Below are 24,247 nucleotides of genomic sequence, written 5' to 3' on the forward strand. Positions count from 1 at the left end.
GCTTCCAAGTCCGATCATTGTTGTGCCCTCCCGGTAACCAGCACTGACTTACAGGACCTTTAATGACGTGATATAGCATGTGACCAGTCTGGTGTGAATGTTGACTGGCTTACAGACTGGTCACATGACTATGACATCATTGAAGGTCCTGGTAACTGGCCTTTCATTGTCACTGTGCGAGTATCACATCACATCACAGCGCACAATCTCCCCACAGGAGCGGTCGGCTGCATGTATTTCCATGCAGCTGAGTGCTCCTGTCCTGAGATTGTCAGACCATGCGGCATGATGCAATGCGAAATGCAAGAGCAATCACACCCTCACTGTCAGCTCTGCTACATCGCTATGTACAGTGGGATGTAGCAGAGCTGACAATGCTCTCTGCTTCTCACTGTGTATAGACTGTGTCTGTACAGAGTGATGAAGCAGAGTTGACATTGCTGTCCCTGTGGATTACGTCGGATTAAGGATTGTTTTTATAATAAAGATGGAGTCTCTAAATGTTTATTTTGTTTTATTTCTAATAAAATAAAAATTAAGAGACCACTGCAACATTTTCAGTTTTTCTGATTTTTCTCATTATAGGTACTATATTTTTTTGCTTTATAAGACACACCTGATTATAAGATGCACCTACGTTTTAGAGGAGGAAAATAAAAAAAAAACTGAACCAAATAGTGTGCTAAAACATTTTAATAAAATTAAAAAACATTATTTTAACAATACAGACTCAACAGAAGTCAACAGCAGCATTGTTGTAAGTAACATGAACCATGTTTGTGAACAACATAAGAGGGGAAGTTTTAATCCTCAGATACGGCACCCTTCTAGTCATCAGGGAACCCCAGGAATTCTTCTTCACTGCTGTCAGCATCTAGGAAGTTCAATTGCTCACAGTCAGAAGTGTCACTTTCTTCATTGTCCTCATATAGGATATCATCTTTGGTGCCATCTAAGGCATTGCTAATCCCACATTTTTTAAATGTCCTATTAATTGTTTCATCCTTCATGGACTGCCATGAAGTTTTCACCCACTCACACACGAGTAATAGTTGGTCTCTTCATTTGTCTAGAAGGTGTCAGATCGTGATTACCAGCAGCCATCCATTTGTTCCATTCTTCTCACATGAACATTTTAAATGGTTTATTGATTGACACGTCAAGGGGTTGCAGCTGGCTGGTAAGCCCCCCCTGGAATCACAGCGAGATGGGTCTTCACTTCTTTAAAGTGTTTTCACTAATGTGAGCTCTAAACTGGTCCAGCACTAACAGGGCAGATTTTTTTAGAAGCCCTCCAGGACGTTTTGACCACACTTTGTCAATCCACACTTTCATTCCGTTTTCATCCATCCATCATTTTTCGTGAACATGCACAACAACGCCTCATGGTATTGCGCCTTTTGCCATGTTCTTTCTTTTGAAAATTAGCATTGGCGGCAGTTTTGCGCCATCTGCACAGCAGGACAGCACGAAGGTGTAATGGTTTTTTTCATGTCCTAAGGACTTTACTGTTACAGTTTTTGCACCCTTTTCATTAACAGTCCTGATAGATGGCACATCAAAGGTTAGAGGCACTTAATCCGTATTCCCAATCTGGCCTATTTCAAAACCATTTTTCTTTCTGCTGTCAAGTACAAACTTGGGGAAAGACAGGATCTTGGACTCATATTATCGGGGTATTTTTTGCGCAATTCTAGTTTTTGTGCTCATTGCAAGACCACATCTCATAAATCTGAAGCACCATGATGGAGATCCTGTAAAGTCAGTAATGCCTTTCTCCGCAGCAATGCGCTTTGCTTCATATGTGATCACATTAGTGGACACGGATAGGCCATTATTTCTGTGGTGTGTTATCCATTCTTTCATGTCCACATCTAACTCTGGCCACTTAGCACCACGTCAACGAAGACCACATTTGCTTTTTCCAGCTCATCCTCCTGTTACCTCTACTCCCTTTTCATTTTTTCAGTTGGAGGCGGTCCGAAATGTCTTTCTACTGCTCTATTCCCATGTTCTTTAGCATACTTTATTATCTCCAGTTTAAAGTGAATTTTATACGTTAGCCTTTTTTGCTTTGACATCCTTGAGCAAGGCACAATATGTAGCAGCAGCCTACAGGACGGTATTTTTCTGCAACAAAATACGGTATTGAATCAACTGTCAGCACTGTGTCCTTCATAGTTATGGGGGCATTGCAAGTGAGAACATGAATGAATTGCATACAGTAGCTGTAGAAAAAGACATGGACCGCGTTTCCAAAAATCATTAGTTGATCTAGTGCAGCTAGGAAAAAATTACTGCTACCGGTATATAACTGAACATGAGGTTCAGTTTACCATTCTTATCAGACTGTATGAAGCCTACTACCACGTCATGACAAACCTATCAGTGAGCAAAAATAGGCAGAACCCCTCTTGCAGTCTCCAGCCTTGCAGCATGGGTGCTGATTGATGCACAGTGCTGCACCTTAAAGGCTATTAGAGTAAGTTAAAAACTCATCCAGAGGTGACATGGCAGTGGCTTTATACAGCCTGATCACAATGTTACACCAAAAACCTCATATTCAGTTTTATAAATTTTTGCCTAGTGGCACTAGATCAGCTGATGATTTTGCGTGTCCATGTCTTTTTCTACAGCTACAATGAATGAATAACATTGTTATGAGGGATCTGCGGATGATGCTCTGTTATGGAGATCTGTGGATGAAGCACTGTTACAGGGGATCTGTGGATGACCCACTTTTACAGGGGGATCTGTGGATGACGAACTGTTACAAGGGGATCTGTGGATGACGCTCTGTTATGGGAATCTGTGGATGACGCACTGTTACGGGGGATCTGTGAATGACACTCTGTTACGGGGAGGATCTGTGGATGACGCTTTGTTACAGGGACCTGTGGATGACGCACTGCTATGGGGGATCTGTGGATGACGCACTGTTATAGGGGATCTGTGGATGCCGTTTTGTTATGGGAATCTGTAGATGACGCATTGTTCTGGGGGATCTGTGAATGACACTATGTTATGGGGATCTGTGGATGACATTGTTATGGGAGGATTTGTGGATGACGCTCTGTTATGGGGAGGATCTGCAGATGACGCTCTGTTACGGGGACCTGTGGATGACGCTCTGTTATGGGGGACCTGTGGATGATATTCTGTTATGAGAATCTGTGGAAAACGCATTGTTCTGGAGAATCTGGGAATGACACTCTGTTATGGGGATCAGTGGATGACGCTGTTATGGGGGGATTTGGGGATGATGCTTTGTTACAGGGGGGACCTGTAGATGATGCTCTGTTATTGGGGACCTGTGGATGACATACTGCTATGGGGGACCTGTGGATGACACACTGTTATGAGGGATCTGTGGATGATGCACTGCTGTGGGGGATCTGTGGATAATGCTCTGTTATGGGGGACCTGTGGATGACACACTGCTATGGGGAGGATCTGTGGATGACACTTTGTTACAGGGACCTGTGGATGACGCACTGCTATGGGGGATCTGTGGATGACGCACTGTTATAGGGGATCTGTGGATGCCGTTTTGTTATGGGAATCTGTAGATGACGCATTGTTCTGGGGGATCTGTGAATGACACTATGTTATGGGGATCTGTGGATGACATTGTTATGGGAGGATTTGTGGATGACGCTCTGTTACAGGGGGGATCTGTGGGTGACGCTCTGTTACGGGGAGGATCTGCAGATGACGCTCTGTTACGGGGACCTGTGGATGACGCTCTGTTATGGGGGACCTGTGGATGATATTCTGTTATGAGAATCTGTGGAAAACGCATTGTTCTGGGGGATCAGGGAATGACACTCTGTTATGGGGATCAGTGGATGACGCTGTTATGGGGGGATTTGGGGATGATGCTTTGTTACAGGGGGGACCTGTAGATGATGCTCTGTTATGGGGGACCTGTGGATGACACACTGCTATGGGGGACCTGTGGATGACACACTGTTATGAGGGATCTGTGGATGATGCACTGCTGTGGGGGATCTGTGGATAATGCTCTGTTATGGGGGACCTGTGGATGACACACTGCTATGGGGGACCTGTGGATGAAGCACTCTTATGGGGGATCTGTGGATGACACACTGCTATGGGGGATCTGTGGATGACACACTGCTATGGGGGATCTGTGGATGACACACTCCTATGGGGGATCTGTGGATGACACACTGTTATCGGGATCTGAGACTACCACCCCCCTCATCCTTAGGAATACACACATGTATTGTATACCATACATAGGTGTATTCTGAAAGATTAGGGGGGTGGTAGTCACATTTACAACACTTGGGCGACTACATTACAGTCCCTCCCTGGAGTGTTTACACTAAATATGACTACACCCCCATCGTCCTTCAGAATACACCCATTGATATAGTATATTCTGAAGGCTGATGATGGGGGTTATGTTCTCTTTCAATGTATTTTCTCACCTATTAAGGACCCTTCATTTAACTGACAAAATTTTGTCAGGGTCAGATCACTGATTGGTGGAGGCAGCTCTGCATCAGTTTTTCCACCAATCAGCATCCAGCCTTGGAGAGGAGGATGAGAAACACTCTTCTCTCTCTCCTCATTCTTATAATATTCTCCGCCTACTGCGGAGATCTAAAATGGAGCCCTCCTCACATGAGCGCATGCGCAGATTGAGATCTTCGAGAGCTACAATCTCTATATGCATCTGCGCTGCCTCTGAGGCAATGGACTTCAGGAAAATGGCTACGGAAGGTGGCGCATATGCAGATTGAGATCTTGCTTCTCTGAGATCTCCATCTGCGCCTCCATCACCTCTGCAGCCATTTTCCAGAAGTCGCGTTGCAGGCAGCACAGGCGCAGATAGAGATTTCGGCTATGGTGCCCTCCTCTGGAGCCATTTGCCGGAAGATCAATGGCAGCCGCCTCCGCAGCCGTTTGCCGGGGGATCCATGCCATTTGCCGGGGGAGCCACCGGGACACCCAAGCCCGACCCACAGCAATGTCAGCCTCGTTCCACTGGTGCTTCCGCTGCAGGAAGTTGGCGACAGCGGCAGCATCAGCCTACTGTGACTCGCTCCACTGCCACAAAATCAGTAAAGGGCAGAGAGCTCTACTCTGACTCAGATGCCAGCAAGGTGGAGATTGGGTACTGGTATGGGCTGGTATCATCAAAGATGAACTTGTGGGACCTTTTCAGGTTGAGGATGGAGTGAAGCTCAACTCCCAGACCTACTGCCAGGTTCTGGAAGACAACTTCTTCAAGCGGTGGTACAGGAAGTCGGTATCGTTCAAGAAAAACATGATTTTCATGCAGGATAAAACTCCATCACATGCATCCAACCACTCCACACCGTGGCTGGCTAGTAAAGGTCTAAAAGATAAAAAAATAATGACATGGCCCCCTTGTTCACCTGATCTGAACCCCATAGAGAACCTGTGGTCCCTCATAAAATGTGAGATTTACATGGAGGGAAAACAGTACACCTCTCGGAACAGTGTCTGGGAGGCTGTGGTGGCTGCTGCACGCAATGTTGATCGTAAACAGATCAAGCAACTGACAAGAGTCTATGGATGGTAGGCTGTTGAGTGTCATCATAAAGAAAGGGGGCTATATTGGTCACTAATTTTTTGGGGTTTTGTTTCTGCATGTCAGAAATGTTTATTTCTAAAGTTTGTGCAGTTATATTGGTTTACCTGGTGAAAATAAATAAGTGAGATGGGAATTTATTTGTTTTTTTAAGTTGCCTAATAATTCTGCACAGTAATATTTACCTGCACAAACAGATATCCTCCTAAGATAGCCAAATCTAAATAAACCCCACTCCAACTTCCAAAAATATTACGCTTTTGAGTTTATTGAGAACATAGTTCTTGATCAATAATTAAAAAAACCCCTCTAAAATACAACATGCCTAATAATTTTGAACATGGTGTGTGTATATATATATATATATATATATATATATATAAAGATATATATTCCATCCGGAAGAAAGAAAGGCAGAAACCTAGGTTGCTGCCTTTCTTTCTTCCGGATGGATTCTACAGATGGATGCATCTTATAAGGATTGTGCACCCGTACAGACTTAAGCCCGCTACACACGCTTCAATATATCTCACAATCCGTCGTTGGGGTCAAGTTGTAAGTGACGTACATCCGGCATCGTTTGTGAGGTATCTGCGTGTGACATCTACGTGCGATCAGGATTGAACGCAAAACCGTTGATCGCAAACACATCGTATCTTTGTCTAGAATTGAGCGTTTTGTTGCACGAACCTAGTCAATTGTAACGTGTGACATCCCTCTTACGATTTTGGTGTCTGATGCTATGTGCGCAGGTGTGCGCTCTGCACCGCAGCTTAAAAAAGGTCCGCTTCAGAGCGCAGCTGAAAAGCTGCGATCTGAAGCGCCTCACAATGTCTGTCATTCAGTAATCTCTGTCAGTCGGTCACTATCTCTGTCCCTCACTCTCTGTCCATGTCAGTCTATCCTCCTCTCTCATATACTCACCGATCCCCGATCCCCGGCGCTGCACGGCATTCACACTGCTCTGGCGGCTTTTACTGTTTTGAAAAAGCCGGCCGCCCATTAAACAATCTCGTATTCCCTGCTTTCCCCGCCCACCGGCGCCTATGATTGGTTACAGTGAGACACGCCCCCACGCTGAGTGACAGGTGTCTCACTGCACCCAATCACAGCAGCCGGTGGGCGTGTCTATACTGTGTAGTGAAATAAATAATTAAATAATTTAAAAAAACGGCGTGCGGTCCCCCCCAATTTTAAAACCAGTCAGATAAAGCCATACGGCTGAAGGCTGGTATTCTCAGGATGGGGAGCTCCACATTATGGGGAGCCCCCCAGCCTAACAATAGCAGCCAACAGCCGCCCAGAATTGCCGCATACATTAGATGCGACAGTTCTGGGACTTTACCCGGCTCTTCCCGATTTGCCCTGGTGCGTTGGCAAATCGGGGTAATAAGGAGTTATTGGCAGCCGAAAGCTGCCAATAAGTCCTAGATTAATCATGTCAGGCGTCTATGAGACACCTTCCATGATTAATCTGTAAATTACAGTAAATAAACACACACACCCGAAAAAATCCTTTATTAGAAATAAAAAACACTAACATATACCCTGGTTAACCACTTTAATCAGCCCAAAAAAGCCCTCCATGTCCGGCGGAATCCAGGATGCTCCAGCGCCGCATCTAGCGCTGCTGCATGGAGGTGACCGGAGCTGCAGAATACACCGCCACTGCTCCGGTCAGCTTCACACAGCAACTGAAGACAGCCGCGTGATCAGCTGAGCTGTCACTGAGGTTACCCGCTGTCACTGGATCCAGCGGTGGCCGTGGGTAACCTCAGTGACAGCTCAGCTGATCGCGCTACTCACGTCAGTTTCTGCATGGAGGTGAGAGGAGCGGCGGTGCTGAAATAAAAAAGAAACTTCTTTATTAATCCTGCACCAGTGGTTTTTTAGCGCGGCTAAAACCCGTTTTCCCTTCTTTCTATATATATATTTGCCATTCACGGGGCCGCTGCTTTAAACCACGCTGACACTCACATGCGATCTAAGGAGTTGTGACTGGCACAACCATATCAGGTGAGTGTATTTTTTCCTTTTTCATCATTCAAAGTTATATCGGGTAAGACCCTATTTGCGCCTTTTGTCTCCCCACCTCTAGCACCTATAGGCTTGCCAGAATAAAAGGCCATTCTAAAATGTGCAGTATTATCACACAGCACAATGACACTGATATCACAAATTTTGAGGGAGCCTGCAATTCACATGGTGACTGCAGGAATGTCCACCAGAGCTGCAGTCCATGAAGTGAATATTCACTTCTCTGCATAAGCTATTTTCACAGGGTTTTTAGAAACTTTAGCAATATATTTAACTCGCATCACAACCGCCGACCACGTGTAACCACACCAGCTCACTCAACATCCAGCCTCTTCACTTGCAAGAACATCTGAGACCAGTCACCTAGACAGCTGCTGCAACAATCGGTTTGTATAACAAAGAAATTCTGCACAAAAAGTCAGAAACCATCTCGGGGAACCTCATCTGCCTGCTTTTCATTTTCATTGCGGTCACTACCTCACTGCAGTTTTTCTTTGTAAGAGACTTGAGTGTGAAAATGCTCACATTCGATGACATCTGACATGTTGGAGTGCTGTTCTCTTCATGGATGAATCACAGTTTTCTTTGTACAGAACAGATGGCAGACTGTGTGTATGGCATCATGTGGGTGAGTGGTTTGCTGATGTCAACATTGTGAATCGAGTGGTGTCGATGGTGTCGGTTTGGCTATAGTAAGGGTATGCATATGTTATGGACAATGAACCCAGGTGGATTTTATTGATGCCATTTTGAATGCGCAAAGATACTGTGACGAAGTCCTGAGGCCCATTGTTGAGCCTCATCCATGACCATCACCTCATGTTGCAGCATGATAAGGCATGGCCCAAAGTTGTAAGGATCTGAAATCTGAAAACATCCCAGTTCTTGCATGTCAGAATAATCACTGGACATGGCACCCATTGAGCAGTTTTGGGATGCTTTGGATTGACGTATATGACAGCATGTTGAAGTTTCTGCTAATATCCAGCAACTTTGCAAAGCCATTAAATTGGAGTGGATGAACATTCAACAGGCCACAATACAGTCAATAACCTGATCAACTCTTTGTGAAAGAGATGTGTTGAACTGTGTGAGGCAAATAATGGTCACTCCAGATACTGGCTGGTTTATTGACCTCCACATACCTCCTCAATACTGTAAAAATGCACATTTTAAAGTGGCCTTTTATTGTGACCACTCTAAGGGTGGCTTTGCACGTTGCAACATCGCACGTGCGATGTCGGTGGGGTCAAATCGAAAGTGACGCACTTCCGGCGTCACTTTCGGCATCGTTGTGTGTAAATTCTAGATGATACGATTAACAAGCGCAAAAGCATCGTTATCGTATCAACGTTGCAGGCTCCGACTTTTCCATAATTATGCTGCCGCGACAGGTACGATACTGTTCATCGTTCCTGCGGCAGCACACATCGCTGTGTATGAAGCCGCAGGAGTGAGGAACTTCACCTTACCTGCCGCCTGTGCCTCTACGGAAGGAAGGAGGTGGGCGGGATGTTTACATCCTGCTCATCTCCGCCCCTCCGCCACTATTGGCCGCCTGCCGTGTGACGTCGCTATGACGCCGCACGACCTGCCCCCTTAGGAAGGAGGCGGGTCGCCGGCCAGAGTGACGGTCGCAGGGCAGGTGAGTGCATGTGAAGCTGGTGTAGCGATAATTTTCGCTACACCAGCTATCACAAGATATCGTACCTGCGACGGGGGCGGGGACTATCACGTGTGACATCGCAGCATCGGCTTGCGATGTCGCAACGTGCAAAGCCCGCCTAAGGCACACCTGTGTAATAGTCATGCTGTCAAATCAGCATCTTGATATGGCACACCTGTGAGGTGGATGGATTATCTCGGCCAAGAAGAAGTACTCACTAACACAGATTTAGACAAATTTGTGAAAAATATTTAAGAGAAAAAGGCCTTTTGTGTACATAAAAAAGTCATAGATCTTTGAGTTCAGCTGATGAAAAATGGAAGCAATAAACAAAGTGTTGCATTTATATTTCTTTGAGTGTATTAACCTATTCAGACTATTGTTTGTCTACTTTCATGACTGGTTGTTTAAGCCTTATCTCATAGCATGTCTCAGTGAGGAAAAAGGTTAAATTCAATGACAAATATGAGCATGATTCTTTTTATTAAGGGCTGTTTCTCTGACAGTACCTGCATAGCACAACTCTAACCTTGAACATATTGTTCTGTGCAAAATGGCAAAATAAAATACAACTAAGTAGACAGACATATCAATGTTTCTGAGCAATTATGTAATTGTTTCAATGTAAATGTGATATATTACTGATCATTTATCTTAATATCTGTTCTTTTTTTAGAGGGAGGTTCAGGCTCTGGTGATGGAGGTAAGAGACCATGCTTTTAAATTATATATTATGGCAGATTCACACTTCTTATAGATTTAGAATATTTGTATGTTTATTTATATAAAATGAATACCTTATACACAAGAATCAATTGTGTCTATGTTGTGTGTGGATCCATATTTGTATTATGTTTATTATGTTTCCCCATTATATGACTTGTAGCCTGCATTTTTGCCAGTTTTCTCTCTGCATTAAAAGCCTCAGTATTTTCTCTGTGTGCGCTGCCCTTTTCTTCTGACAGCTTCTCCCTCCTCCCCTCCACTAGGCCATTATTTGTAATGTAAACAGATATGTTGACAGTTTTAAAGAGGTTGTTGGAATTGTCATATTAAAGCACCAGTTCATCACTTCTTTTTTTTACTGCACCGCTGGAGTGGTTCTTTAAATATAAGTCCCCTGCCCCTGTCTTATACTCACCTGCCGCCATTTTCTTCTGTTATCACCACAGCTCCAGTCGGTCTCCTGCAATTTGTGACCTGCTGCCAACTCTAGTGTTTCATGGAGTGCACTGGAGGACACAAGTCAATGCAGCTCTATGACAGCCTTGTTCTAGCCTTGTCCTGGCCCGGCTCTGGCTCTAATAGAGTTGCATTAAGACCTTGTGACGCAACTTTTGACTTCCAGCCAGTGAGAAGTTAATGTCACAAGATGGCACCGCAGGACCAGAGCGGCATCAGTAAAAGACCAAGCCACTGGAAAGTGACTATAAGACCGGTGGTAGGAGGCATAGATTTAAAGAGATACTTTGGTGCTATAATGACCTATCTTGTTGGAAAGAGGTTATCAATATTATATTGGTTACATTAGTTGGGTCCTACATCCAGAACCTACACCAATCAGTTGAAATACTCTCTGGCAGCAGCTGGACAGAGACGATGTACAGGGCAGAACACAGCAGCCTCATACATAGTGGCCACAGATGAGTACTGCACTTTTTTTCCCCACGTAAGTGATTGGGATGTTAGACTCGTCAGCACCCACTCGGCAATGTAGAGGGAAGCTGTGTTCTCACCATGCATCATTTAGTTCCAAACACCTTAAGCAGATTTCAGCTGTTCTGTGGGAACACCAAATATCAGACCACAATTGATTCATATTTATGCCCTATCTCATTAATGGAATATTCCATTTGAGAGAGAATGATTAATACAGGAGACTGATAGATGGAGAAAGATTTATGTTTCTCTGATAGGATATATTACAACATTTCTGATATTCACTTATATTGATTCATGAAAGAAATATGTAATTTGTATTTAAGGCTTTCCTAGAGTTTAGAATTTAGTATGTAATACAGAATGCAAAATCTTGTTTCTGATATAATGTAGCTGAATAGTTATTAACTAAAATGTGATATTATCAACGTTTTGTAAACTTGGCCCAATGCATCTTATATTGGCTGTTACACCTTAAAGATTCAGACACAGCATAGTAAATATCTTTTGACAATCATTGTAAGCTTAGTTCTATTGTGTCCTTCACAAACCCTAATGACCCAGGGAAAGTCTCTCTCCTATACCAGACTGTGCTGTTGAAGACCAGAGATTCCTATTGTAGAAGTGGGTCAGCAGCAGTTATAGATGTCAGGATCATGTAAGCAAAATGAGCTTTAAGTGGTTAGATACCGATAGCCATTCTCACTCCTTGTCTGCAGTGCTCAGTATTATTTTTAGTATGTAGTCCTGCACAGGAAGAACAGAATTAAGTGATTTGTAGGCTTCTCCTTCTTAATTTGCAATGCAGTAAGAATCGTGTAAATCAACCCTTCTGGGATTTTAATTATGTATGCAATTCTTGTGATTGCTTACATAAACTTGTGAAGAACTCTTACGTAAACTGTTTTTAAAGGCATCTTTTTGTGGCTTTGGAAAGTGGTAGCAATATTTTATGTACACTATTCTGAAACAAGGGGAAGAGTGTTACTGAGATTAATCTCGTGACCTCTACTTAGTTCTATATTTTATCTGGAGTTCTAATGAAATAGTATTCATACATGGATGCAATGAACACAGCGGGCGCAACAATATTTGCACCCTTTTAAGATTGACATTTGTCAATGGAGTATGATCGGAGGCCATGTCTCAATTCATTAATGGCTCTTATTTAAACGGCTTTAGCCTCCTATTCATCCTTTGTAGGAAGGCAAGAAGTCTTACCACAGCAATCAAAATTATGACTTTAGCAGCTACTAGTATCAAAAGTGAAAAAAAGCGACCAAATACCTTCACCCAATTTCATAAATTTTAAAGCAGACACATTCAATCTGACCTGACCATTGTAGGAATCTCTGACATATAATTCTAAACAGAAGGAGATATAAATCAATGGTACATGACTTAAGGCCTCTTTACACACTGAAACTTTCTAGCAATCCCACCAGCGATCCCGACCTGGCCGGGATCCCTGGAAAGTCTCTAAACAGTCGCTGGTGAGCTGTCAAACAGGCAGATCTGGCCAATGATGCAGCAGCGATATGGACCTGCAGAACGACCTCGCTGGTTGTTGGGGACGTGTCACACAGCAGCTATTTGACGACTCACACCTATGTTAGGGGTGTGGTGTTTGGCGCTGAAGCCACCTAGGTTTCCTTTTTACACGCCCCCCTCAGCTCCAATTGGTGATCGCTAGTGCATTCTCATTGGCGTCCCCGAGCTTGGAAAGATTGGCAAAAGTCACGCTTGTATATCCTTTGTTCCTGAGCTTCTGTTGCTTAGCGGATCTTTGTAAAGTTCTCTGTGCGGCAACTCCACACTGGTTTATCTGTACAGCATCGATACAGCTTCAATCAAATGATGCTTACCGTATAGGCTTTATAGTATTGCAGACTGCAGAACTCTCTAATGATCCACAAAACAGCACGCTTAGGAACAAGGTAGCTTTGAAACAAAGGACGGAAGCGCTAAAGTTATTTTCTTTTCAGTGAAAGCCGCCCAATCAGAATGCAACGGGGACCACCAATCAGAGGTAAGGAAAAGGGAAAGGGAGCCCTATAGCATGCCTACGGGTTGGGTTCTAAGTCGCTAACGATTTCGTTGTAACGGTGTCAAACACACTGATGCATGCTGCGCAGCGGGAAACAAAGGACCAAAAAATTGTTTTGAAAGATTTGTAGCGATCAGCGACCTCACAGCGGGGGCCTGGTCATTCATGCGTGTCACACACTGCAATGTTGCTAGGGAGGTCGCTATTACGTCACAAAAACGGTGACATTACAGTGATATCGCTAGCGATGTTGCAGTGTGTAAAGGGGCCTTTAGAATATTTCTTCTGAAGGATGTGGTCAAAAGACAATGGATTAGGTCACACACCTTACCAAGTCCATTGCACCTGGCCCTTTTATTGTCTCAAAGCTGCAGAAATCACTTATTTAAAATGCCAATCAGCTGGTATTATTTTCCTCAACATTGGAGAAAACTTGAAAGAAGGAAAAGATCGGAGAGTTTTTCCCTCCTTAAAGTCTCAATATGGCTCCATGAGCAGGCACAACAGAGCAGAAGACTTCCCAGCAGGACTCTCACAGTTCTTTATCATCCATCGCTGCATAGACCAAGGAGCTCAGAGTCTCCTGCACCACAGATCACCTTTGGAATATTCCCTACAAATTCTTCATGTCCTTTGAGTATATTTAGGACTCACTCCACACTTCTACCATTGAACTGGCTTCTAAGCCCACAATCTATCTGTAAGAAAACTACAGCTATTCCCTCAGACTACATATTAGCCAGTCTGTAAAGGCACTTTAAAAATGCTGCTTTCAGAACTAAGATCTCCATTGCAAAAAGACATCTAAACTGCTTTCATGAATTTATCGCTGTGGGAGAATGTACCTCCCATGTGGAAAATACAATTATAGAATGTTTGATGCATCATAATGAGTTATTGCACCGTAACAACTTGCTGGAGGAAAAAGTTGTGACACTGCGATTAATAGACGAAAATATAAGACTGCTCAAGAATGTGAGGATCTGCAGTACTACAGAATCTGTTAAAACCAAGCATTAAGCCGGCATTCTCATGCATACATACTTGTGGAAATCCTGCTTGAGTCATCTCAATGTGACCCGTTAATCAATAGTGCTGACCCCATCTGCACCATTTTCCAGACATGAGAAAAAGAGAAGTCCAGCGCAGTCCATATGTTAAAACATCCTTGTTTATTGAAGGTTATAATAAAAAATTCCAGCAAATAGCAGCTGATATCATGGTAATCCAGTTACAACCACGCCATTTCGACGCTTAGGTCTTAATCATGTTCCACCATGTTCCATGCGCTGGACCTGTCTAACAGCAAGCAGCTGATCGGTGAGCTGGACATTTTCTATACACATTTTCCAGACATGTTCTGTGGAGTTACCTTGCTCACAGACTTCTACACGGCTACTTTCAAAGGAGGCTGGGAAATTGCAGCAGCTACGATATTACCATGAGTCAACAATATCTATAGTATAAGATTAGATTACAGAAATCCATACAAACAAGGAAATGGGGTGGGTCATGCAAAATCACCACACCACTTCAGAGCTACTCTTAGAGCACATCACAACCAGGAGAACAGAGTAAATTTGCTTCAAAAAATATCAAAATAATTTATTGACAAATTATTAAACATACAGTGTCAGATTAGATAAAACAGGCACAAGAGGAAAAGATGATATAAAAGGCAATAACACCTGGGGGCTGCACGACCATCACTAAGGGGAAATCAAATCTCCATCCACCAGGCCATATGTATCCAACAAAGCAAACAAAGGGCCCCAGTGGGCTCATTTATCAAAGGCACAGCCAAAATTTGTTTGATGGATACCCAAGCCCAAACGGAGGATAAACAACAGGCAAGCAGTGGTCATACTAAAGGAACACCTGCATCGGGCGGCCCCTATTATATATAAATATAATAATAGGGGCCGCCTTTTATATCATCTTTTCCTCTTGTGCCTGTTTTATCTAATCTGACACTGTATGTTTAATAATTTGTCAATAAATTATTTTGATATTTTTTGAAGCAAATTTACTCTGTTCTCCTGGTTGTGATCTATAGTATAAGTAGACTTATCCAATCAAGTTAATGGTCCCTAAAGATATATAGAATTTTGTTATGGGTTCCCCTGCTAATCTGATGTGTTTCATCAATAAATTGAATCTCCACATGGCATCATCTATGCTATTCTCACCCCACAGAAAATCATGTACCTGAGTGGAAGAAAAAGTGACAACCAAGTGCTCTTGTTAAACATTTTTTCTCTTGTGAGAAATGGCTGTCTTTCTTAACTAATTTTGTACTACAACTTATTCATTATGGTTCACACTACATCAGACCATATTTAAAATCCCTTCACAACCAAGGACATATATATACACCCTTGGCCATGCCTGTCCCTTTAATTCAGGCTGGCATGGTGAGCCCACTTTATTCCCCATACATTTCTGCTGATCTGATCACTAGACATTTCCAGCGAACATGTGCGTGTGGATCTCCTATCCACCTGCTCCGGTGAGATAGCGCTGTTCCCACCACCATCGGCAGCCTCATGACACGATCATGGGTCTCCAATTGGTTGCCATGACAGCATTGGTTCAGATGATGACCCTTATTGCTGTCATGTTGTTCTTCCTGTGAATGCCGGCAGATCGCTGTCATTCTCAGGAGATCAGCATTTCTGCTGATCATAGCGGTAATGAAGCATTGCTCTGAACAGTAGAACTGATTGGATAGTACAGGTATAAAGTCCTCTAAAGCCTGCTTTACACGGTACGACCGATTGTGCGATTTCACAATCGATCGTACCCGCCCCCGTCCTTTTTGCGTCACGGGCAAATCGCTGCCCGTGTCGCACAAAGGTAGTAACCCCCGTCACACATACTTAACTCTCGTGCGACCTCGCTGTGGGCGGCGAACGTCCACTTCCTGGAGTGGGAGGGACGTTCGGCGTCACAGCGACGTCACACGGCCGCCGGCCAATAGAAGCGGAGGGGCGGAGATGAGCAGGATGTAAACATCCCGCCCACCTCCTTCCTTCCACATAGAGACGGCGGCGGCCGCGGGAGGCAGGTGAGCTGATCATCGTTCCCGTGGTGTCACACGGAGCGACGTGTGCTACCACGGAAACGATGGTCAACTAAAGTAACCGATATTATGGAACCTAACGAGCAGTACCCGACTCACGATTTGTGATACTGCGTCGCTAGGAGGTGTCACACAGGCCGGCATCGCCAGCGATGCCGGATGTGCGTCACAAAAACCGTGACCCCGACGATCTATCGCACGATAGATTGCCTGGTGTAAAGCAGCCTTTAGGGGACTAATAATATCAAGACAAAAATGTAATAAAAAGTTTTTCAAAAAAAATGAAAAATAAAACAAATCACATATTTGTTATTGACGCATTTAGAAATGCCCAATCTATCAAATTATAAAATCAATTAATCTAATCAGTAAAGGGCGTAGCGAGAGAAAAAAATGCCATAATTGCTTTTAGTTGGTCGCCGAAACATTGCATTAGAATGCAATAACAGGTAAAAGAAAGGCAGAAAATTGCCCGCAGATGAAGGGGTTAATTCCTATTTATATGCTTTAAAAACATATAAAAAGTTGAAGTTAGAGGCATATACAGCAGTATAGATCACTTTCAACTTCTGTAATTGCACTCTTCTTTCATAACTGTTGTAAACACTTCACATGGGAAAGCTGCTTTTCTATGAGTGGAGACAGATGGGCAGCTCTGGTCACTGCTCCTTCGACATTGTATGGGCAGAAGTGCTGGTCAATTTGGGGAAATCTGAACTAGCAAAAGAAAGTGGCTGACATCTTTACCTGGGAAATGGTTAATGAGCTCATTCTGATAGTCTAACAGAAAAACATAGAACTCTTTTGTTATCTTCATCTGAGCAGCTCTCAGCTGATTTATAGATATTGACTACATTAGTGTTGAATTTGCAGGGAAAAAAGAGCCTGCTGAAGCAAAACAGTACAAAAATTTGTAATAAAACCCAATTACATAAATGAGTTCTAGTCTAATGTACATGCACTTAAGTGAAAAAAAGAATTGTCACCAAAGGTGGCCAAACCCTACCAGGGATATAGGGCATTCAATATAAAGGCCAATTATAGTGCACAATCTCGTCTACTTTACATATACCAATCTAAACCCATTCAAACGTTAGGTACCAATGTAACTGCAGCCACAACTTTTCTTTGTATGCCATGCAGGTTATGGTGTTCAGTACTACTATACTCTTTCTTAGTTATGTGAATTATGCTTGCAATTTCTAATGAAACTTTCCATATAAGTTCTAATTTTTTTTTCCTCCATGGATTGTATACAAGGGGAGCTCAATTGCAGCTCAATTTATTGGGAAATATGCAACATATTAAATTATATATATATATGTGTGTGTGTGTTAAACCACCTGCATGTTTTTCTCACTATCTGACATAAAATCATAATAAACCTTTCCCATTTTAGGTCAATTTGGAACCAAAATTATTTACATTTGCCAAATGCCAAAATAGTGAGAGATAATGTTTTATGACATTTTTATTACTTTTTGCAAAGTTAAAGGTTTACATACATTTCATTAGTATTTGGTACCATTGCCCTTAAACTGTATCACTTGGGTCAAGCGTTTTGGCTATCCTTTCACAAGCTTCTCACAATAGTTGGTAGGAATTTGGGCCCATTCCTCCTGCCAGAGCTGGTGTATCTGAGCCATATTTGTAGGTTGCCTTGCTCACACCGCCTTTTCAGCTCTGCCCATACATTTTCAATAGGATGGAGATCAGGGTTTTGTTGTAATTGTGATTGCATACGTTTTTTTAATGATCTGTCTTGGATAATAGTTATTGACTAAAGCTGGGTTTACACACTGCAACATCGCAAAGGACATCGCTGTAACGTCACCGGTTTGGTGACACAATAGCGACCTCCCTAAGTCTCTGCTAAGTCTCTGGTGAGCGTTTAAACAGGCAAACCTGGCCAACAACTCAACAGCGATCCGGACCTGCAGAGCGACCTAGCTGGTTGTTGGGGACGTTGATAAGCAGCCTTTTGAAAGGGAAGTTGCTAACAAAGTCGCTGCAAAGTCTTCACACACTGAAACTTCATGCTGCACAGCGGGAAACAAAGGACCTAGGAATGGTCCTGAACGATTTGTAACAATTACAACTTCACAGCAGGGGCCGGGTCGCTGATAGGTTTCACACACTGCAACATCGCAAACAACATCGCTATTGCGTCACAAAATCGGTGACGTTACAGCGATGTCGTTTGAGATGTTGCAGTGTGTAAACCCAGCTTTATAGAAAAGGAAACTGTTGTATCGGTGCTTATCGTTTAAAGCCTTCACAACTACAGACATTCTGACATGAAAATGAAGCAGAATTAGATTTTTTTTTATGGTTTGTACTATATTTTATACTAGTAAACAGTCCAGTCATTGACTAGATATTATGAAGAACTGATAGCATGTGTCCTGCTAAATAATAGTATGTTAATTAACTTAGAGTGCCATCTTTTCTCATTAGCTGTTGACCAGTAACTTAATTAGATCTGGTTATACGCCTGTATACGCCAGTGCTTTTTGTTTAAATGTTAAACACAGGCAACAGCTGTCAGTTGTGTAGCGCATTTCCACTCCATTTTATTACAAAATTGATTGATAGGTCAGTCGTCAAAAGGAGCAGCACAAAATACAAAGCAAGAGCTGGTTTCCTGGCAGTTCCTAAATTATGCCTTTAAAATCCTGCAAAATAGACCGAAAACCTCCCTGCACAATCTTATTTCTCCATGCTAGCAAATTATAATTAAAATAACTGGAAGCTGTAACGATGAATGATTTCAACTGCATACTGAAAATCTCCAGCGTTAATGGTACTGAGAGGATTACATGAAACCAAAATAGAACAAATTTCCCTTAGTACGATGACAAGGGCTAGCTTGCCATCAGTTCTTGTATTAAGCTTTTGATTCTGCTTTATTCATTCCTAATATCATAAAATCTATGACTCACAAGTACTTTTCTCTTGGTTTATGAAGAAAAATGCTAAGAGAAAAATGTTCTGTTATTTTCTTGAAGATAGAAGCATAGATTTTACATAAAAAAAAATTATGGTACAGAGCAGATTTCAATGTGAAGGTTTAAATAAGACCAAAAATCTTATAAATATATAATTTTACATAAATGCTTCAATTTCATGCAAAGGAGAAAAACAATATTGTAGATTATCAGGATGATTCCTATGTACAGAGAGAAAATGCTGTGCTGAAAGTGCTGAAAAAAGCAGCACTTTTGGAAAACATTAACTTGAAATCTACAGTTTTAAAAATAATATTTTCTGACTTCAGTCCTATTTTGCTTGTTTAATAAGGCTGTGACTGCAGAAATTTACCGTATTTTTCGGCTCATAAGACGCACCCTGGTTTTAGAGGAGGAAAATAGGAAAATAAAATTTTTAAGCAAAAAATGTGGTCATGACACACTGTTATGGGGCAAGGATCTGCTGCTTACACTGTATGGGGCTGAGTTAAAGAAAAAAAAAACAAACAAACAGCGTGCGGTTCCCCCAATTTTGATAACCAGCGAAGATAAAGTCTCACAGCTGGGGAATGGTATTCTCAGGCCGGGGAGACTCACGTTATTGGGAGCCCCCACCAAGTCTAAAAATTTCAGCCAGCAGCCCCCCAGAATTGCCGCATCCATTAGATGCGACAGTCCTGGGACTTTTCCCAGCTCATCCCGATTGCCTTGATGCAGTGGCAATTGGGGTAATAAGAAGCTAATTGCAGCAGCCCCTAGCTGCCACTAAGTCCTAGCTTAGTGATGGCAGGTGTCTATGAGACATCCCCTCATAACTAAACTGTAGTGAAAGTAAACACAAAGACAAAAATCCTTTATTTGAAATAAAGACAAAAAAAACCCTCTTTAACCACTTTATTAACCCCTAAAACACCCAAGTCCGATGTAATCCACACGACATCCCACAACGCATCCAGCTCTGCTACATCTGACAATCACAGAGAGCGGCCATAGAACACGACCGCTCTCTGTGAGGGTCAGCCCGCAAGTGAAGTGAGCCGCCGGGATCAGCGGTGACTCCAGCTGTCACCGTGAATCACCTGACTGAAGTCACCGTGAATCTCGTGGTCACTTCAGCAGCGACCGGATTTGCGGTAACAGGTGGAGGACTCTCGCTGTGTACTCATCTCTCCTCACTCCACGCAGCATCGCTCACTTCCTGTCTGTGCCAGCTGACCTGTGTGGAGCCGTGTGTACAGTGATGATGTCATCGCTGTGTGCGCTCTCCACACACATCAGCAAGCCGTCAGACAGGAGGACAGCGCGATGCTGCAGGGCAACAGTGAGTATACCACACTTATTTACTGCCCCCCGTGCTGATGATGGTGCACGAGGGGCAGTGAATATAGCCACACATGATCACTCCAGACTGTAGTTGCCTTGGGTGATCACATGGGCCGGCTCTTTAGTATGTGTGCATCCCCCTCCCATCATTCTGCCCACCTGTCAGCGCTGGCTTCAGGGCTGAGAGATGATGGGCAGGAGGATGGGCGTGCATATGAAATGAGCGGCCCCACGTGGTCAGGGTAGAGCTGCTACAACCAGCTCCTGCCTCTGATAACCCACTCCACCACCACCGCACCCGCCTTTACCCACTCCACCACCACCGCACCGCAGCGATTAGACTATAAGACGCACCCCCCACTTTCCCCAAAAATTTTTGGGAAAAAAGTGCGTCTTATAGTCCGAAAAATACGGTATGTTATCCCGTTGTATAGTATCATCAAGCTGTATAGTGATTGCACATGGGTCTACTTACCAGTAGTAACAACAGAGTTCATTGTCATATCAGAAAAAAGGAGCTATCATAGGACACTTTGCAGTAATCACTGACATGATGAGACTAATTCATTAAGACTGGCATTTCAAATGCAGGCTTCATAGTGGGGGTGCAAGAGTAAGATTCATCTAATTCATGGAGAGTCCCATGCAGACTAATAAATCAGACACATTTTTCCACTGCTATGCCACTCCATGCACCTCACCAGAAATTATACTCATTTCTGGCCTACGTTATACCACAGTAAAAAACTTGTCTGGTGGGCGTCACCATTCCCTGTTTAACCTGTACTCTGCTCACTTTGGTGGATCTGGCTGAGACTGCTGTGAACATACCAAGAGTTTCAAAAATGTTCCAACTTTTCAAAGCATTTTACTCCAGTTATCAGGTGGAAACACTTTGAAAAAAGACTTGGGCCCCTATTTATCAAAGTAGTGTATCATGTAATATAGCTGCAAAAAGCTGGCACCTCAAAAGGTCCTCAATTCAAACCAGTGATCTATCACTTGGGAATCATCCTAATAACATACTGAGCTATTAGGGAATGTAAGAACAGGTTGTAATTTGTAGTATACTGTAAAACAAAATTACACCACCAGGAGCAAGACAAGAATCTGCATATCTAGTCATATGCTAAATAGTTGCCAGTCAAAATTACGTATGAGATAGCCAGGATGAGTGTCTATAAAATAAAGTTAATGTGATGCTCTAACACTAGGTGTCACTAGATACATAAGTGGAGGAGAAGTGAAATGTTAGAACACTAGGTGTCACTAGATACACTAGTGGAGGAGTAGTCAAATAAGCCAAAGGTCAGGAGCTGGAAATTCTCACCTGTTTAAAGGGAGACACTGGAGCCCAGGTCAGGATACAAGCCAGGGGTCTTGAAGCCAGGAGAGCACGTCATGTACAAAGGGAGAGAGCGGAGCCAAGGTCAGGATACAAGCCGGGGGTCTGGAAGTCAGGCGAACACATATCATGTACAAAGAGAGAGATTGGAGCCGAGGTGAGGATACATGCCGGAGGTTAGGAAGTCAGGGAGTCAAGTCAGGGTCGGAGAAACAGGTGGTGGAGGTTACTAGAAACGAGGTAGCAGGGAATGATCAGGACGGTCACTTATGGGAGCCAGCAGCAACTGCTGCAAACAGGAATTATCACTGGCGGTGTTCCGGGTGAAGTAGCTCCAAAATACAGAGCAATCACCTGGAACAAGGCTCAAACAAACAGGCCCCTCCCACAGAGCCTAAGACAGGGAACAACCAGACCACCGGAAATAATACAAAACCACACATCGGCTCTACAAGAGAATAGAGCACCACAAATCAGAATCATGACAGGTACTTTCACATTCTAAGCTGTATTGGAAGGTGAGACATGGAGACTGAAAGTCAAAAGTTCAAAATATTGCTACCTTTGTGCTCTTCAGTGTCTATGGCTGCAGTTGGCTAATGCAAAAGGAGTATGCAGGTTATTGTCACTGCCTACTTAATAAGTAGGAGGTGGTGTTATTCAGTGTACCATTGAGTAACTAGATGGGTATGTGTCAACAAATAGAACACTATTTGTTAAAATCAGTTCAATTAGATAGTAATCTTTAATAGCTATGAGAAAATATATTGAACCTGTTTTTCTAATTATTATTACTACAGGTGATAAAAATTTAATTTACAAATGCAAATGGTAAGTTAGGAGTCATTTGATATGATTGGAGCAATTTTCATTGCTACAAATGTTTGTTTGTGATTTAAAGATCAGAAGTTCCAACTTCAGAACTTTCCTTTGATTATGGCCAAGTCTGATTTTTCTAGCAGACATCCAGAGACTGGAGCTTGGAAGTAACCGTTAAATTCTTGCAGACCCACATTATTAAGAATCAGAAATGTAATCTGGCATTTTCCCTAAAAACAACCCTCTGTCTTTCTGATTTTATGTTAGACTACCAATGTAGTCACTTCAAATGAGAAGAACCCTTTAATATATTTTGTCTTAAATCCTCTAGGGATCAGGGAGAATGATACAGCTGAATAGCACTTTATTTCCTCAAATGAATGTCTTTACCTTTCTAGTCTTGTGACCTTCATTGGAAAAACCATAGGGAATTATATAAAGATACATGACAAATGAGATGTCATGCATGTAGACCTTGAAGTTACATTTTTTGGAAATGATTCATTTTTACTTTATTAATTTATTGAATTTTTGTCATATTTTGACTGTCATTGTTATCCTTTATTTTTAGCAGATATAGTTAAAAAAGTCACAAACTACTTTTAAACGTAAATATTCTAGATTTTTTTTGTTTCCTCACATGGCACTCCAGTGACAATACTTTACTTCTTTACTTTCCCACAACAGAATTGCCAAATTTAGTAGAATCCATATAATATGCAGTTTGCTCCTTCTAATGAAAACTCAAAGGGTTTTTTCTCGTCAAGGCAACAGTCTAAATTTTGTGATATGCAGAGCTATAAGAAACTAAATAAGCAGAAGTCCTATACTGGGGGACCTAGCCCACTTATTTACCGTATTTTTCGGACTATAAGACGCACCGGACTATAAGACGCACCCTGGTTTTAGAGGAGGAAAATGGGAAAATAAAACTTTAAGCAAAAAATGTGGTCATGACACACTGTTATGGGGCGAGGATCTGCTGCTGACACTGTTATGGGGGTAATATCCCCAAATTCTCTACTAAGGTAGCCCATCCTGGTAATGATCCTCCTGCCTTGTATATGATCCTGCTATAAACCCCCATCCTGCTCCTATACCAGCATCCTGCTCATATTCCCCCATCCTGCTCATATACTCCCATCCTGTTCATATACCCCATCCTGTTCATATACCCCGATCCTATTGATATACCCCCATCCTATTGGTATACCCCCCATCCATCCTGCTCATATTCTCCCATCCATCCTGTTCATATACCCCCATCCTGTTCATATACCCCCATCCTGTTCATATACTCCCATCCTGTTCATATACCCCCCATCCTGTTCATATACCCCCCATCCTGTTCATATACCCCCCATCCTGTTCATATACCCCCCATCCTGTTCACATACCCCCCATCCTGTTCATATACCCCCATCCTGCCTGCTCATATACTCCCATCCTGCTATATGCCCCCATCGTGCTCATATACCATCCTGGTATATGGCCTGTATCCTATAGCACAGAGAAAAAAACAAACGTTTATACTCACCTTTTCCTCACTCCCTCCAGCACCGATCATCTTCCTCTCTGCGCCGCTGACCTGCGTGTGTGGAGCCGTTCCCCTGCTGCATCGCGATGTCTTCCTGTCTGTGCCGATCAGCTGACCAGCTCAGCACAGATCAGCTGACCGGCACAGACAGGAAGACATCGCGTGCAGCAGGGGGG

General features: G+C 43.0%; 1 protein-coding gene across 2 annotated transcripts in view; it reads left to right on the forward strand.

Moving 5' to 3' along the window:
* Nucleotides 1–24,247, forward strand: part of TMEFF2 (transmembrane protein with EGF like and two follistatin like domains 2) — a 1,330,598-nt gene that overhangs the window by 262,795 nt on the left and 1,043,556 nt on the right. For both annotated transcript variants that reach the window (XM_075319057.1, XM_075319058.1), the window contains exon 4: nt 9,967–9,993. In XM_075319057.1, coding sequence (XP_075175172.1) covers nt 9,967–9,993 — 27 coding nt within the window. The remainder of the gene's footprint in view (nt 1–9,966; nt 9,994–24,247) is intronic.

Source organism: Anomaloglossus baeobatrachus, chromosome 7 (genome assembly GCF_048569485.1).
Source record: "Anomaloglossus baeobatrachus isolate aAnoBae1 chromosome 7, aAnoBae1.hap1, whole genome shotgun sequence".
Classification (NCBI taxonomy): Eukaryota; Metazoa; Chordata; class Amphibia; order Anura; family Aromobatidae; genus Anomaloglossus; species Anomaloglossus baeobatrachus.